Here is an 18189-nt window from a genome sequence, read left to right as displayed (position 1 = left end):
AGGGAGGAAAGAGAAAGAAAGGGACTGGGTGAGGGGGAAATAGAAAATTAAAGGACATAAAAGAGGAAGAGAGAGTAATTTAACATGACAGGCTGTTTATTTTGGCAAAAAATGGCCTCCTTTCAACAGATTTCAAAGTCCAGCCCAGGAGGGACCACACAAGCAAGAGAAGAGGGTTGTTTCAGAGGGCAGGGAGGGCAGAAGAAATGGGGATGGGGCGAAGGGGGTGAGGAAGATCTTCAGAGATGGAGGCAGGATGGGCAGAGAAAGACTAACACGGGATGGGAACAGAGACAACAGCACGGGAAAGAAAGAGGGAGAGGGAGAGGGGAGGGGGAGAAATAAGTGAGGCACTAATATAACAAGCCGAGGGCAAAGAAACACAGAGCAAAATCCTCACAGGCGCCAGCATTGACCTACTTATCACCATGGGAACCATAACATTTTCACAGCCTTTTAACTTGAGGAAGTCAGCATTGAGTTGAACAGAGCTGCTTCCCATATGTACAAGAACACTGACACGGACTCTTCTGTGCATGCACACTCCACACAACCACCTTTAAACACGGCAGTCCATCTTGGCAAGCCGCCAGTAGCCTGTATCTGTCTGTTGCTCACCTAGACATTGTTGTTCAAGATTCTCATGTGCATATCTGTTCTTTTATGTGAACTTAATTATTTGAATTCACAGACTATGTACCGAAAGTATGTGGAGTCACACTTCAATGCATGCTCACTCCTACCCACGGACATACCACTACCACAAACACTATGTCTTTTTCTCCCACCCTTCTTCCATGTGTCTAAGCCTCAGCTGGAGGCCTGGCAACCCAGGCATGATTCAAAAGAGGCTGTTTATAAATGTTAGTCAATATATAATTATATAATAATTTTTATGAGCTTAGCTGCAATATTTTTGTGAAGGAGAAAACACAAGAGAGGAATTAGCCAGGAAGGAGTGAATGTATGAAGGGGGGGGAGTTTTGTGTGATGTTTTTTTCAGTCCCACCCCCTGCAAACCCCTCTCCTTATCCTGGGGAATAAAACAGTTTATTTTATGATGGATCGCCCTTCTCTTTGGTCACTGACCTTTCTTCTGAATTTCTATTGAGCTCAGCAGAAAAATGCTGAGTGCATTTGTGGATCCCATATGTGGGTGTGGGGCTGGTAGAAAAGGGTCTCACCTAATCCTTCTCAAAAACAGAACAACAATAACACAGAGCTGGTTGGAATGAGCCAGGCCAACAGGGAGGATCTGGATAATGTTAGAGCTTTCAGAGTAAAAGAATTAAAAAAGAAAAGAACAGAAAGAAAGAAGAAAGAAAGAAAGAAAAAAGAAAGATGAGAGAAGAAGAAAAAGAAAAGAAAAAGAGAAGAGAGAGAGAAAGAGAAGAGAGAGAGAAGAGAGAGAGAAAGAAAGAAAGAAAGAAAGAAAGAAAAGAAAGAGAAAGAAAGAAAGAAAGCTGAAAAGAAAAATATAGGACATTGGGGTTCTTATAGAATTCTCCTACCCTTTCTCAAAAATACACAGGGCATTGCACAAACAAGCACAGCTTTCCAAAGAAGGCTGAATAAAATCCAGACCATTCTTTCTTCTCCATTTTAATTCACACTGTAGTTCATGGGAAAGCTGTTAAGCTAAGATGCTTCTGTGTCTGTCCAGCTGAAGTTCAAATGGTACATGTGCTCTGCTACCGGTTTAATCTAGGAATTTCATGTTGCCATTTCAGATACTTCAAAATTGATCTTCCATTTTTACTGCTGTTGTTTCTCCCAATCTTTTGCTGTAACATCCTTTGTTGGTAAACTCCATCCTCTCTTGCAGACAAGGTGGAATTAGTCATCTTTTATGTCATTCAAGAGTGGGAAAGAAATCAGGGAGAAGGAAAGTTTCAAGGACACTGTAGACCACATCAAGTTGAAGAAGATTGCTATATTTTTGCAATAGAATTCCCCGCAGAGAAGATACAGCCCATCGTCACTATTTGAAGATTCTGTATTTACAATACACTTACTTGCTTAACTGTATTTGTTACCCCAAAATCAATACTCAGAGCACCATCATGGTCGTTCACAGATATATGCAGAGTGGCAAAAAAAATTGAGTCACTCAATGTGCACATTTCCAGCTAAGGTTGAACAAGGTGACACTCTGCCTTCTGGATCCTGTGTCTTATGAACAATAGTTTGGTATTTGCTAATTCAGAGCTCACAGCAACTTTGTTGTTGTTATTGCGAAGTTGTGTCTGACCCATCCCGACCCCATGGACAACATTCCTCCAGGCCTTCCTGTCCTCTACCATCCTCTGGAGTCCATTCATGCTCACGCCTCCTGCTTCAGTGACTCCATCTATCCACCTCATTCTCTGTCGTCCCCTTCTTCTTTTGCCCTCAATTGTTCCCAGCATTAGGCTCTTCTCCAGCGAGTCCTTCCTTCTCATTAAATGGCCAAAGTATTTTAAGTTTCATCTGGCCTTCTAAAGAGCAGTCAGGATTGATTTCCTCTAGGACTGACCAATTTGCTCACCTTGCAGTTCAAGGGACTCGCAACTTTATTATCATGAATAACAAAAACTGACTGCACTTTAAGCAATCAATGTAATTCCCTTAATATAAACATACAAAGTTTCTCAGTGTAGAGTATATGAAACAGAAAAGCCAGTCTTTCTTAAACCAACCCTATTCGTCATGGTTATTGTTACTCCTCAAGACCAGAATTTTCCCTCATTCTATCCTTCCCTCCTCCCTCCCTTCCTCCCTCCCTTCCCCCCCTCTCTCTTAGTTTTCCAAAACCAGATTCATTTGTTCTTTTAATGAACTGCTCTAACTGATATTATCTTTGCCAATGTGGGGGATGCACAAGAAAGTATGTCAGTTTAGAAGGAGATTTGTATCAGGAAACCATCTTTTAACAACCAGCTTCAAAGACAACATTACTATCCATTATATTACTCGCCTGACAAAATTATTAGCCACAAGCTATCTTAGTAATAATATGAAAGGTAGGTCAAATTTTCATTAGAAAATTTTGTCTAATATTTCAGACAGTGATATATTTCTCACAAAAAGGAAGTCAGTAAAATTCTACAGTATAAACTTAACATTCAAAAGTAAGTCCTACTGAACACCTTTCTTCTTAGTAGACATAGATAGTTCTAGTATATGTAGATTATAGGATTTTTTATTGCTACTTTCCCCTTTAGTTAATATTCATTACCAGTTCTGTGTTAGGCTTTAGAGTAAGACTATATTTCCCCAAAACTTGCATTTTAAATACTTACTTTGTTAAAATATAGATAAATAAAACGTTCAATGTAGTTGGAGGGCATCCAGCAGGGGCAAATTGTACTCAATTGCAGATGTATGCCTTTCCCTCTAGAGATCAAATTTTTATCTGCACGTTTTAATCAATCAACCAAGACTACAATCCACTGCATACTGACCATATGATACAAATAGAAGAGAATTTTTGTGGTTCAGGGTTGAAAAGTTGAGTCCTTGCTACTTTCTGAGCTTGATTGTTTTCTTGCAGATTTTTCATTATCAACTAGGTAACATCATCAGTGCTAGTCAGTGGTGGGTTCCAGATCCCGTTGTGATTGGTACAGTGCAACGGGGCCAGGTGCCCATCACATGAACGCATGCGCGCATGCACGCACAGTGCACATATGCATACTTACCACCCACGACGTTCCAGCTGCTCGGCGGAGCGTTGTGCAGGCACTGTACGCTCCTTGTGCCTGTGTGGAAGCCCCGAAATCTTAAAATACTGGTAAAGAGCACGGGCAGGTGGGTGGGCTCTCCGGAGCACTGTACCAGAACAATACCTGGTGCTCCTGGCAGGCACCAGCACGCCCGTACTGGGGCATACTGGTCGGAACCCATCACTGGTGCTGTTCCTAGTCCATCGTAGCACTGATGATGTTACCTTGTTTAGTAATGAAACATCTACAAGAAAGCACCAAGCTTAGAGAGCACCAAGGACCCCATGAACCGTATAATGATAACAGAGGTGGGTTCCTACTGGTTCGGTTGAACAGGTAGTAACTTGGTGGCCTGTGTTGCTGGAACCGGCAGCAACCCAGGCCTGCCATGTCCCCGAAACGGTTATCTCGGCGGTGCCATAGGTGCCACCATCTTGTTTTTGCCTTCTGCGCATGTGCAGAGCAATTTTTGTTGCACTGCGCATGCGTGTGCGGTGCACATCAAGCATTGGCGCAGTGCATCCCTGAGCGAACCAGCAGTAGCGGCAGCCAGAACCCACCCCTGAATGATAGGACTTATTTCTGAATAGTAGATGCCTAATAACACGTGCATGGTGCCTTTAATTGTGTGTTTTGCCTCCAACCTCACCCTGGAAGTACACCAATATCAATTCCCCTGGAGTAAATCCCCTTGAAGTCATTAGGGTTATTTTCCAAAGTGTTTTAAAATTGATGTAGCTTTTTCTTAAAGGCAGAACAGCTCAAAGTCCAACTACGGTTGGCAGAAGATACCTATGAAAATGTTCACAAAGAACTCACTGAGCTTCAGCAGAGACTGCAGGAATCAGAAGAGGCTTGTGATCAGCGACAAAAAGAGCTACTGGAATTTCACATGGCTGTAGCAGATGAGAGCAGAGAAAAGGAAGCACTTCAGAAGTCCAATGCTGACCTCAGAGCAGCTGTCAAAAAAACAGAGAATGAGAAGCTCAGGTCAGCAGACTTGGCACAGTGTCAGGCTGGGAGAAGAAGCTTATACACATTGATGGAACAGACATAGTGTTTTTAGAGATGACTGATAATAAACACTTGACCTCTTGTAGACTGCAGAGAATCAAGGAAGAACGAGAACAGAAGATTGCCATTCTGGAAGAAGCAAAAGCCGCAGTTGAGGTAGAGGTGGGAGAGCTCCGAGTAAATCTACGGGAAGTAGAGAAGGCACACATGGAAGCCAGAAGGGAGCTTCAGGAGCTGCGCAGAGAGGTAGCTTACAAACAGACTTTCTCGTTGTTCAATTCAGGTCCAAGACTGTAACTGGAGAGAACACTTGATCTGATCAATGGAGGTTAGGAAGGATGCATGCAAGATCATTTGGCATTACTGTTAACTCCTGAGATTGATACCTAAGTAGAGTGAACTGTAGCAATTGCAGTAGCACCATCCCAAATGTACTTATTGCTATTATTTGAAAATCAAATGGAAATGATCCTGATATCATGTTTGCATGTAATGACTTTCTCTTCAATTGTGATGTAGTTCATCCCTAGAACTTCTTTTCCTTTTTGGGCCTTCCTGATATCATGATAGATATACAACAAATAGGCAGCATGTTCTTGCTGAAGAATCTGTTAGTTTTCCATTAGGCTTCCTATGATTGGAAATTCCAAAGATACAGTCAATCATGGCAATTAGAAGGAGTTACCAATTATGGCAATATCTTTTATGCAGAAGAGTCCACATGTAGTTTGGGAATTTGGGGCATGTATTCTGTATTGAAGACTATCTACATTCAAATTCTTCCTGCACAGGTAAAATCTCTGGAGAGCAAGAACAGCAAGAAAACCCAGGAAGTCACTGAATTAAACATCAGTTGCTGCAAAAAGAACAACAGGACCAGCAGAACAGCAAAGAGGTCCTGGATCTCAAACAGAAGATATCTACTCTAGAGATTGGCCATGATTCTGCTCACAAGGAGGTAACAATGGCATAATAACAAAGAATTATTATTTAATGAAGAAGAATTGAAGAGGAGGTTGATAGCGAAAGAAGGCAGCATTTTATGAAAGAGTGTAATGGAGATAAGATGTGGTATAAACTGCATATTTAATGGGATAAGGATATAAATGTGAAGCCCAATACATATAGCAATATAGTATTTTGATGTGTAGTGAAGGTGAAGTATCCTTTTGAGTTGAGGTTGACTTGGTGACTTAGAAACATAGAAAATTGATGGCAGAAAAGGACCCCAGGCCCATCCATGCAATTTTCTTAGCAATACTGTATGCTAATAAATAATCTTCCACTATTTTTTTTTCAGAATTTTCTTCCTCATTTCCCTATCTAACCACAACTCTGCAATTTTCTGGATCTCTCTCCATGTAGACATTGCCCTCATGACTTTTGTTCCTTCCAGGTGATGAACTTGCGAAGAAGCGTCTTCTGCAGAGGTAAAGTCCCAACTTCAAGAGCAGGATTTAAAGCACAGCCTTGCGAGAGTTGCATCAAGGAGCAGAAGTGGAAGGATGAACTCCATAGCCTGGAGTGAAGCTTCAGGAAGCAAGCAGGACAAACGAGAGTCTCCAGCTGCGCCTCAGCACCTGTGAGGGATACATCCATGGTTTAGAAACAGAACTAGCCAAAACTGAAGCAGCCAAGAGGGAGGTTGAACTGAAGTTAGTGGCACTTCCACTCCACTCTCCGTCGCACACTGGGACTTGGAAGCCGGAGTCCATCTCCCAACGATCTCCTCTCCAGTCAAAGGTTATTGTTAAATTCTTTCACTGCTATGGGACTAAATTAGATAGTCACTCAGAATCTGTTGGAGTGGGCAGCTATAATAGATTCATTAATTAATGAAATAAACAAGCAAACAACTTGAAAATTGCTATATTTTGATTCTTGGAAATGAAACATTCTAAGGTCAGTCTTTATATTGTATAATTAAAGCTTTAAAATATGATTTATTGAATAAATACATAGTTGATTAGTGGCTAATCCATAATTCATGATTACAAACTACAAAGGCAGAATTTGAAACGCATACTAATCAAAACTATGTATTTAATAGCTACTTATCTCATAGACCTTAGCCAAAAAGAAACATCATAGCTGAGAGGCGTTTGAAGCTTTAGGACAGTGAAGGTACAGCCATCTGAGAAGATGTAGGTAGCTAATTATGATAATATCCCTCCTTAGGCAACAAAAACTCCTACCAATAAAAATAATGATTGTTAGAATCCTTATTAACTAAACAAATGAATAAATCCTATATCATGTAGTCATTGAAGTCTTTTCTTCTGGAAATCGATTTCAACCTTGACTGTTGGCCGAGACCAAGCAAGTTTTGGGTTTTTTATAGGAACCAGTGGACGCCAAACACCTGCATCTCGCACTGGATCACCTGAGAGGAGCCGTTCCCATTCACCATTTCGTCAAACTTCTCCCCTCAGGAGTGAGCAAACCACAAGTGAAATTGATCCAGAAGTAGTTCGAGATGCTTTGAAGGACTTCCTTCAGGAGCTGCGGGACACCCAAAGAGAGAGGGTAGCAAGGGCATCTCTTTCAAATATTTCTTCTAAATTCTACCTCCATAAAGATCCAGAGAGTATGAGAAGGATATTAAGATGGTATAAATTCATGAACTTGAAAAACTCATAGCTATAAATTTGGCGTTTTATAAAACTATAAGAGCACATAAATTTATCACAATCTGAGTGCAAGTCAACTTTATGTTAATAAAGCTAATGCTAAGGAGTTGTGGCAAAATAGCGCCTTTCTTTTTATGCTTCTGTTCATATTTTAACTGTTGATTCAAAGAATTTAATCTAGATATAGATAATGTAGGCATTAGTCCTCATATCAATTGAAGAAGTTAAAATAAATCTATCATTAGGTAACTATTAAAATAGGTTTTAGATTCCATCATCCATTGATTTCCATTAGCTTATTCATATTCTTTCAAATCTTTGTGCCATTCCTTCATTGATTGGATTTATCCAGACAAAATGGATAAATACTCTAAAATATTCTAAGATTGTAATTCAATGTACAAAAATTGAGACTTACTTATGGGCTTACTCAAATAGTAACATTTAAGTACTAGGAAGTATGCTTAAGACATAATAGAATAGGTGTGGACTAGAGTTTCTGTTCTGCTTTTCAGTTTATGTACAAATCCATCCCTTAAGCATGTGTTTCTAAGTATCCATTTGAAATAATATGCCATGCTTTTTTTCAGCATCCTGTTAGCTTTAAGGGCGTTTACTATAAATTATTATCAAAGTTTCAGCATGATTATTTGAATGCCTGGAGAGCATTATGCACATAAATCTACCTAATCATTCTGGATCAAAGCCAATAATGTCTTAACATATGTAACAAATAAATTAGTCCATTTCTTTGCTCACAGTGAAAATGGTTTATATTATGTTTGCTATGTTTTAGCAGTGATGACCTCCATTATTGTCATCATCATCACATTTATAGAGCATCAACTCCTTCAGGACTTTTGATGATGTATAGATAAGATACCTGCATATAAGAAATAATAAACAATATGCAATAAAAAAACAATATAATAAATAAAAGTACGCAAATACTACTGGCAAATTAGTAATGCTATGAAATGAATTAAACCAAACTAAATAAACCAGGAAACTGAGGTGCTTCTGGAAGGTAAGCAGAGTGAAAGCTAACAGATTTCCATTGGGACAACATTCCAAACAGCTGGTGCAACCATGAAAAGTAGCATAATCATGCTTTTTCACCCTCACTCCCCTAAATTCCCTAACTACTGTATTACCAGTAGTTTTTTTCTGGTAAATCAAGATGATCAGACTCATTCCAGTGAGGGAATGCAGTTTTACAAATAACTAGGCACCAAATTATGTAAGGCTTTATGAATTAGATTGTTGGGGGCAATATGGCAACTCTGTAAACTGCTATAAAGCTCTGTGAAGTGGTATATAAGTCTAAGCCTTGACTTGCTATTCTGAAGAATCCCCAATCATAATCTTACCTTCACGAGTAATACCTTCCCATCAAGTGTTTGTTTGTTTGTTTGTTTGTTGGATTTATATGCCGCCCTTCTCCCAAAGGACTCAGGCGGCAGTACAACATTAAAAAAAACACATATTACAAAGTTAAAAAGGAATTAAATAAAGTATCCAAAAACAAAGCCAATTATATTAACAATACAATTTTAAAATTAGATTAAAATTAACATTAAATTATCATTTATTTTATTCTGTTCAGGCCAGGCCAGCTTGCTGGAAAAGCCAACTTTTTAGGACGCGTTGGAAGGACCGGAGGTCAGGAATTATACGAAGCTCCGGAGGCAGCTCATTCCAGAGGGAAGACGCTCCACAGAGAAGGGTCTCCCCCTGGGGGTCGCTAGCCGACACTGTCTGGTTGACAGCACCTGAGGAGGCCATCTCTGGGAATCGCACTGGGTGGGGGAGGCTACTGGTGGCAGTAGGTAGTCTCGCAGGTACCCTGGGCCTAAGCCATGGAGTGCTTTAAAAGGTCATAATTAGTACCTTGAATCGCACCCGAAAACAACCGGCAACCAGTGCAGGCCGCCTAAAAGGGGTGTAACATGGGAGCACCTAGGTACCCCCATGATAACCATGTGGCCGCATTCTGGATCAGCCGAAGCCTCCAGGTGCTCTTAAAGGGCAGCCCCATGAAGAGACCGTTGCAGTAGTCCAGGCGAGAAAGGACGAGAGCATGAGTGCCTGTGCACAGAGCATCTTGATCCAGAAAGGGGTGCAACTGATGTACCAGGCGCACCTGGTAAAGGCCCCCCTGCTCACAGCCGTCACAGTTCTTCTAAACTAGCGCGTATCCAGGAGGACTTCCCAGATTGTGGGCCCTCTCTGAGCGGGCTAAAATTTCTCCCCCTATCATTAAAGATGGAACAAGATGCACAATCGGGATGACGGAAACCACAGCCACTCAGTCTTGGAGGGATTGAGCTTGAGCCTATTCCTCCCCATCCAGATCTGCCAGCCTCCAGGCATCGGACATCACATCGAGGGCCTCATTTGGGTGGCTTGGGTAGAGATGAAAAGTTGGGTATCATCAGCATATTGATGATACCATATCCCAAAACCACGGATGGTCTCGCCCAGCGGTTTCATTGAACAGGAGGGGTGAGCGAACCGACCCTGGGGCACCCCAAAAGTGACGCGCCTCAGGGTCGATCCCTGTCCTCCAGTCAACATGAACTGCGACCGATCCGACAGGTAGGAGGAGAACCACCATAAAATGGTGCCCCCCACTCCTAACCCCCCCCGAGTCGTCGCAGTAGGATACTATGGTCGATGGTATCAAAAACGCCAAGAGGTCTAATAGGACTAGGACAGAGGAGCAGCCCCTGTCCCGGGCCCCCAGAGATCATCAACCAATGTGACCAATGCATCTCCGTGCTGTACCCGGGCCTGAAAACCTGACTGAAACGGATCCAAGTAGACAGCTTCATGAAAACTACCACACTTGACAACCTTCACTACAAAGCGAAGGTTGGAGACGGACGATAGTTGGTTAAAGAAGCTGGGTCCAGGGAAGGCTTCTTAAGGAGGGGCCTCACCGCCGCCTCTTTCAGGTAGTAGGAAGGAACCCTCTCTCAATGAAGTGTTGGTAATCGCCTGGAGCCTCATGTCACCTCCCCGGGAAGCCAAAACTAACCAAGAAGGACACGGGTCCAGCACACAAGTGGCAGCACTGAGTCTCCCCATAATCCTGTCCATGCCCTCAGGGGTCACAGGGCTAAAACTCTATCCCAGAGAATCTCCACAAGATTCATCCTGTCGATTACTCTAATACTACCGAGTCAGAGTCCAGCCTGTCCAGATCTGTAGCAATTTTATCTTGCAGATACTGAACAAATTCTTCAATCCTACTCTGCAAGGGATCTTTCCCCAGTTCCTTGGTGTAAGTAAGGAACGGGTCACTCTAAACAGGTCGGCTGGGCAGTTATCTGCGGACGTGATGAGAGCGGAAAAATGTTGCCGTTTCGCAGCTTTTATCGCCACTAAGTAGGATTTAATATGAATTCTTACTAGTATTCGATCAGATTCGGACCGGCTGGCCCTCCAACCATTCTCTAAGCATCTTTTCCGGCGTTTCATCCCCCGGAGCTCCTCGGTAAACCAGGGAGCTACCCGGGATTGACACCGGGTCAGAGGCCGCAAAGGCACAACGCGATCCAAGGCCCCATTGGCCGCCTATCCCAGGCTTCCACTAGGGCTTTGGTCGAGCTGTGAGCAAGCAATTCAGGAAAGTCCCAAGCTCCATCAGGAACCTTTCAGGGTCCATCAGGCACCTGGGGCGGGAACCATCTAGTCGGTTCCCTGTGGTGAAGGGTAGCAGTATGGAAGTCAACCCTGATGTGGAAATGATCAGACTATGACAAGGGTTGGATAGAAATATCCCCTAAATCTAGATCATTCTCCACTGCCCAGAGACAAAAATCAGGTTGAGTGTGTGTCCCCTGTTATGGATGGGGTCTTGACTTAACTGAGTTAGGTCCATAGCCGTCATGGAAGCCATAAACCTCCCGAGCTGACTCGGATTGTCTTGCCAATGGAAGACAGATTGAAATCCCCCAGGATAATCAGTGACACTACTGGAGTAGACAAAAAAGCCCATGGAGAAACATTAATTCCATTTTTAAAACAAATTCAGTTTAAGCCTATTCTCCCCATCCATCTTTCAGGACTGAGACTTCAATGGTATCACAGCCTGGGTAGCAATGTAGAGCTGTGCATTATAAAATATTGATACTAGAGAACTGCCAGCTAGATTGGCAGGAGGGATCAAGTGAGGGCCTAGTTTGGAGTTTTGTGTATCCACAAACATCATAAGAATCACCCTTATCCCAAAACCATAAAGCCTTACATATCTGGTCAGTTTCAGGGAAGGCAAGCATCTGATGAGATTCTTACGGCATTGTATTGCAATGCAGGTGATGAACAATAATTTTAAACCTGAAGTTATTTATGAGCATTCTGATTGCTTGCACCTGACATGTGATGAAACCAATCCCCAAAAACTTTTGATGATCTTGCCTAGCTTGGAATTCGTGTAAATGTTAAATAGCTGGAGAGAACTGACCCTTGCAGCACTCCACAGGAGCTCTCCTGTCCCACTAGCACCGACTGGAATTTTGTTAAAGAAAGTAGAGGAACCAGTGCAATATAGCCCATTTATATACATGACATAAGATAATTTACAAGCATAAGATCATGGTTATGAACTAGAAGTAAATAGCAAGCGTAAATAGAGCACTGTTACATTTGGGAATAAAAGACTTTGTTCCAATCCCACCTCTGCTATGGTTGAGTTGATATATCACAGGATAGTATTAAAAATTTTGTTTGGTTTTGGCTTAGTATGAAGTATGCATCTTTCCACTATAGCTGGGTTGGGTTTTTTTTTCAGCAAAGAATTTATGAAGGCATATTGTTTCTTTAAAATTGTATCTATAATTTTATGAACCAGAAATGGATATTCAAAATTCCTTCCAGTTTATTTACCTAGAACTGAACATCATCTAGCTATTCTAACTCCATTTTGCAGGGATCATATGAGCCAACTTAACTTATTGTGACACCAAGTTGACTCCCAAGACATATGTTTAGCAACATTCAAGGGCAGTTCAGCCCTGTCTCTGTCATGTGCTATTTATTACTCAAAAGCATGCCTCTTGTAAAATGAATAAATATTTATACTGTACCAGAATAATTAAAAAAACATGGCTTGTCACAATAATCATAGCATCAGATCATCCAACAGCCTTTCTGACAAATGAAGAAATCAGTTAATTCTGGGCTACATCACATTTAAAACATTCCTTGCTTTGTTGTCCTGTCCACCAAGATTCTGGAATTTATTGTAACTTGTGTAAACCAGAAAAGGGAAAAAGGAAAAAATATCTACAAACAATAACAACATATTTCAGTTAACACTTATGAGCTACTTTAAGAAACTCGGTGTTCTTATTTTACCAGTACAGTCCTGGTGCTTATTTACTTATTTAGTTGTAAAGAAAGCTATGTAGCCTCAAACTGAAGGTATTTGATTGACTGAAAATAATTTAGTAATAATTGTTCCAAGGCTTCTGGCCTTGGCTTCAAGGAAGAAGATTCAGAGCAGTATTTGATTTGTACAGTGAGTTTTTTGATAATACATAGATTGAAATTGAAATGTACTGTCAATTTCCAGTGCCTATGAAAACAGACCTTTTTGGGCAGGGTTATGCAATGATGGAAGATGGTAGATACTAACCTCCACATTGAGGAAAATGGGATAAAACCTGGATTTAATTTAAATGTAATTAAATGTAATCAATTAAACAGTTAATATTTCTCCAGGCACAAGTACTCTGCAGATTCCCTCTTTTTATCACTTCAAATACAAGGCATTTGGCTAAGTAAACATTGTTGATAAACTGTTTAGTTTTTTGTGGGTACGGCAAGGCCACACTTTCGGAAAGGAAGGATCTGCTGCCAAATTAAGAGCCTGATATACATAGGAGGTAGCCTATTTCTGTCCAAGATTTGAGCAACAATAACATTTTAAAATAGCAAGGGCTATTTCTTTCATACCATACAATTCAGTAAAATGTCAAGTTACAGGTGGGAACATGAAAATTGGGTTTTGTAAGACAAGAAAAACCATTTGAGTAACTTTAGAGTATGACATACATATTAATACTTGCTTATGTATCAAGAGCAATATAAAGTATAACTAGTTTGGTCGAGAATTATTTCTCTGAGAAATTATTGGCAATCTTATGGCTCATGTTATCGATTACCAGTGATCTATCATTTATTGGAAATGCAGTTACTTTGCTCTAATTTTAAATATTTGTTTTATCTAATGTTGATTTTAGGATATGTATTGTTTGTAGTTGTTTTTCAACAGTTGTCCATGTAAAAATTGCCCTTGTGGCTTAGTAGTGGAAATTATAGATGATATAAAATAAAATTTAGAAATACATGTATCCGGTATGGTTTTATATCTGTTCCTGGTGTTAAGCCAAGGATATCATGAATATGTCCTATCTCTTGTTTCCAGGATGACTCTAAGAATTCAGGTGATGAATATGAGTCATCAGCTGAATGAAATGGAGGCTGGCCGCGACCAAACACAAAGCCGTATCCTGCAACTCCAGAAGTATTTAGCAGGACTGTGAGGAAGGTCTCTCTTTTTTCTTCTTCTGTTACTTTATCCCTTCATCCATAAGAATTTCTTACCTATTTGTTTTCTCACCTCTGGTTCTTTGCTTGTTTAGCTGGATAAAGACAGTTACAGGGCAAGTTGTATACAAAGCAAGTGAAATGAATCCCTAAAACTTCTGAAAAGCTGCTTGGGGACTGCTTGCTTTAAGTGAAAGAACAGTGATATCAGGGCAGATGTTTGATCTCCACGCCAGATGTTTCTCTGCTCTGAATCCGCTTTTTTCCACATATGGATCAAGATTTTGTGGATTTAGACATTCATATCTGGACTGAAGCAGCAGATTCAGGGCATGGAGAGAAGGTCAGGAAGAGGATTAAGTTTATCTCTGCTTTAATTGCTTTTCTTCTTAACTTGGTAGCTCAGAAAGGCTGCTTGTCATTTAAAAAGCAAATGCTGGGAATTAGTTACCTATACTTGCAAATCAATCTACTTCTCATGACTCTATATCAAGTGGGCTTTCCTAACACTATAAAAACAAAACAAATCAGATATCATATAGGACTTGTGTTTTTAATATACCAAAAGATTGTAAGCAAATGTCAGGCCTCTAATTCTCATTAGATGGAAATCATAATCGTACCACAGTTAGACATGTGAAGCTCCAGCCTAATTTTCTAATGCAGGTAGTTTGTGACTTACAGCCATTTGTTTAGCACAGTGTTTCTCAAGCTTGGCAACTTGAAGATGTCCTGACTTCAACTCCCAGAATTCCCCAGCCAGCATTGAATTCTGGAGTTGAAGTCCGGACATCTTCAAGTTGCCAAGCTTGAGAAACACTGGTTTAGCAACTATTCAAAGTTGATGCGGCACTAGGAAAAAGTGACTTACGTGTCCTCACAACTGTCGCAGCATCCCGATGAAAATTCAAGTGCTTGGCAACTGGCATGTATTTATGAGGGTTGCAATGTTCCAGGATCATGTGATAGCTATTTGAGACCTTTCCAGATAGCTTTTGATAATTAAAGTCAGTGGAGGAAGCCAAATTCACATTCATGTGATTCCTTAACAACTGCAGTGATTCACTTAACAACCATGGTAAAAAACTACAACTGCACAACTCACTTAACAAACACCTGGCTAGCAATGGAAATTCTGATCTCAATTGTAGTTGTAAGTTGAGGACTGTCTGTATAGGTGGGCATTGAAAGGTTTAGGAAAGGTAAGGCCATCTGGGGGTCTTTTCATGAATGACTGTTTTTACTATATAGCTTGATGAATAAACAAATGCTTTATTAAATTGGAGATTCTGCCATTTATGAGAAATGACTAATTATAATTGTTCTGGTATCACAGCAAGCTGTCTATGGTTTCTATAGTGTACCAAAAATTAAGAGTGTCTTTTTTTTCATTAAAAACAACCAAAAGATGTAACTATATTTATTCATTGAGGATCATAACATGATATGGGTGGCCTTTATTGTCCAGGAGTTTATTGCATTATTTCATATTCTAATTGATCAGGTAAATACAGTAATACTACTATAGACAACACTGCATAGTGAGTAGGCCATTTGGTGTTCTTTGATGTTTTGGATTACAACTCCCAGAATCCTTTGTCATTAGGATGTCGCTTAATGGGACTGAAGCCCAAAACTTCGAAGGCCACAGGCCACACACCACTCATACTGCAGAACAGTATTTCTCAACCTCAACACCTTTAAAATGGTAGACTTCAATCCCAGAATAGCCCAATCACCATTCTGGGAATCTGGGCGTTGAAATCCCCACATCTTAAAGATACTGAGGTTGAAAAAAACCTAATTTAGATAAATGATTTCAGTGCTTAATCCTTGCATTTTGCAACTTTCTACACTTAGGTAAAAGGGGAACAGATGGCCGTCTGAGCAGTGCACAAGTAGCACTGATGCTGCAGGAGGAAACTATTCGCAAAACAGAAAAGGAACGCCAAGCATCTGCAGAAAGGTGGTCAACCTGGAACGCAACTTACGTATTTGTCAGGATAGGAACAAAGAATTACAGGTGGGCATATTTGCTCTTTCACTTAGGAAAAGCCATAGCACAACTTCCTTTTCTATGACATTCTGCTTGTTACCCAAAAGCCCAACCAGCTCTTGAAAAGTAAATAAATGAACAAAGAACTTGAAAAAGAACAAGATTTAAAGAAACCCCCAAAAGTTAACAACAAAAGGCATTATGAAAAGTTGTAACACACACAGTGTGTAGCCAAAGATGCTTTCCTAAAAAATGCATATGGTGAAATACAGTAGGATTTACTCAGAGGTGGGCATGGCCTCGGGTGGGCATGGCCTAGTTGGCCTCCTGTACCATGGGGGGGGGTGTTGTTCACCCTCCCCAGGCTCTGGAGCTTTTTTCGAGCCTCCGGGAGGGCAAATTGCCTGTTTCCGGACTTCTGGAACGTCAGGTAGGGTCATTTCCTCCCCTTCCTGAGCCCTCCACATGCGTCCTGTACTTACCCGGCATGATGAACGGTCTGCGGGGAGACTCCTGGGATGGGCGGGATGGGATGGGAGGGTGGGGTGGGCATGGCCAGCCAGGGGTGGCTTTGGGGGTTTGCCAAACTGGGCAGAATCCTAGCCAGAAGATCGCCTGAACCTGTGCAAAACCCCAGGAGCCCACCCTGGATTTACTTCGGAGTAGGTCCACGTCATATTGTGAACAGGAGATTGAATGGAATGACTACTACTGACTTTTGGAAGTAACGGATACTAAAGAATTTGTAAAAGCCAGTCCACAAGATAAATTTTAGAGAATTATCATTGTAAAAACAGTAATATTATTTCTTTGATGGGGGGAATTGTAGAAAAGCAATTACATCCTCATTTCTAATAGAGGTTTGTATAAAGGAATGCAAAATAATCTCATAGAAGAATTGCTGATTTTATCTTTATTTAATTGTTTTTATTCAAATTGGAACTCAGTATAAACAGTTTGCAAAGAGTTTTATCTATATCATCTACCTTTCTAACATTTCTTTTTTATTTTCATCACTCTAATGCTATCATAAGGCTATTATGTGGTAAGTTTTATATAAACTGTTGTATTGCCACAGTGATTTTGGCTGTATGATAAACAAGGATATTTTTATCTGTAGAAAAAATTGTAAAGGTGCAATGAGGAGCTGCCTGAATAGTTACTGCCCTTGACTTTACCACAGTATTTCTCAACCTGGGGCTCTTTCAATTTCAATTTAATTTCAATTTATTGACTTTTGTATGCCGCCCACTCCCGTGGGACTCTGGGCGGCTTACAGGCAAGACAAAACATATATAAAAATTAAAATAAGAATACAATGGTTAAAATTTCACACCATGCATACCGTTAGAATGGGTTAGGGTTAGGGTTAGCCCCAGGCCTGCCGGAACAGCCAGGTCTTAGCAGCTTTACGGAAGGCCGGAAGAGTAGTAGGGGTCCGGATCTCTATGGGAAGATCGTTCCCTAGGGCCGGAGCAGCTACAGAGAAGGCCCTCCCCCGGGGAGCCGCCAACCAAAATTGACCAGCCGACAGCACCCGGAGGAGGCCCAATCTGTGTGATCTTATTGGTCGCTGGGAGGTAAATGGCAGGAGGCGGTCTCTCAGGTAGCCAGGTCCTAAACCATGTAGGGCTTTAAAAGTAACGACTAGCACCTTGAAGCGCGTCCGGAGACCAATGGGGAGCCAGTGCAGCTCGCAGAGGATAGGTGTAACATGGGTGTATCTAGGTACACCCAATATCGCTCGCGCAGCTGCATTCTGGACCAGCTGCAGTCTTCGAACACTCTTCAGGGGCAACCCCATGTAGAGCGTGTTACAGTAATCCAGTCTTGAGGTGACGAGGGCATGAGTGACCATCCGAAGGGCCTCCCGGTCCAGATAGGGCCGCAACTGGTGCATCAGGCGAACCTGGGCAAAGGCCCCCCTGGTCACAGCCGACAGGTGATATTCTAACGTCAGCTGCGGATCCAGGAGGACACCCAAATTGCGGACCCTCTCTGAGGGGTGTATAATTTCACCCCCCAGGCTAAGAGGTGGAATATCTGGACCATCCTTGGGAGGGAGCATCAATAGCCACTCAGTCTTGTCGGGATTGGGTGCAAGCTTGTTCACTCCCATCCAGACTCTGACAGCCTCCAGGCACTGGCACATCACTTCCACTGCTTCACTGAGTTGGCACGGGGCGGACAGATACAGTTGCGTATCGTCCGCATATTGGTGATATTTAATCCCGTGCCGGTGTATGATCTCACCCACTCTTTAAGATGCTTTGCTGCCTGAGGAACTCTG

The 18189-nt window shown here is 41.5% G+C and overlaps 1 protein-coding gene across 1 annotated transcript in view; it reads left to right on the top strand.

Moving 5' to 3' along the window:
- Nucleotides 1-18189, top strand: part of CROCC2 (ciliary rootlet coiled-coil, rootletin family member 2) — a 101166-nt gene that overhangs the window by 66401 nt on the left and 16576 nt on the right. The window contains 14 exon segments of the mRNA XM_032224820.1: nt 4456-4694; nt 4805-4964; nt 5510-5561; nt 5564-5687; nt 6124-6188; nt 6191-6241; nt 6244-6386; nt 6388-6454; nt 7039-7244; nt 13782-13787; nt 13789-13890; nt 13892-13904; nt 15764-15865; nt 15868-15926. Coding sequence (XP_032080711.1) covers nt 4456-4694; nt 4805-4964; nt 5510-5561; nt 5564-5687; nt 6124-6188; nt 6191-6241; nt 6244-6386; nt 6388-6454; nt 7039-7244; nt 13782-13787; nt 13789-13890; nt 13892-13904; nt 15764-15865; nt 15868-15926 — 1389 coding nt within the window.

The sequence above is a fragment of the Thamnophis elegans genome, chromosome 10 (genome assembly GCF_009769535.1).
Source record: "Thamnophis elegans isolate rThaEle1 chromosome 10, rThaEle1.pri, whole genome shotgun sequence".
Lineage (NCBI taxonomy): Eukaryota > Metazoa > Chordata > Lepidosauria > Squamata > Colubridae > Thamnophis > Thamnophis elegans.
The sequence above is the reverse complement of the archived record's forward strand: the minus strand, read 5'-3'. Positions and strand labels throughout refer to the sequence as shown.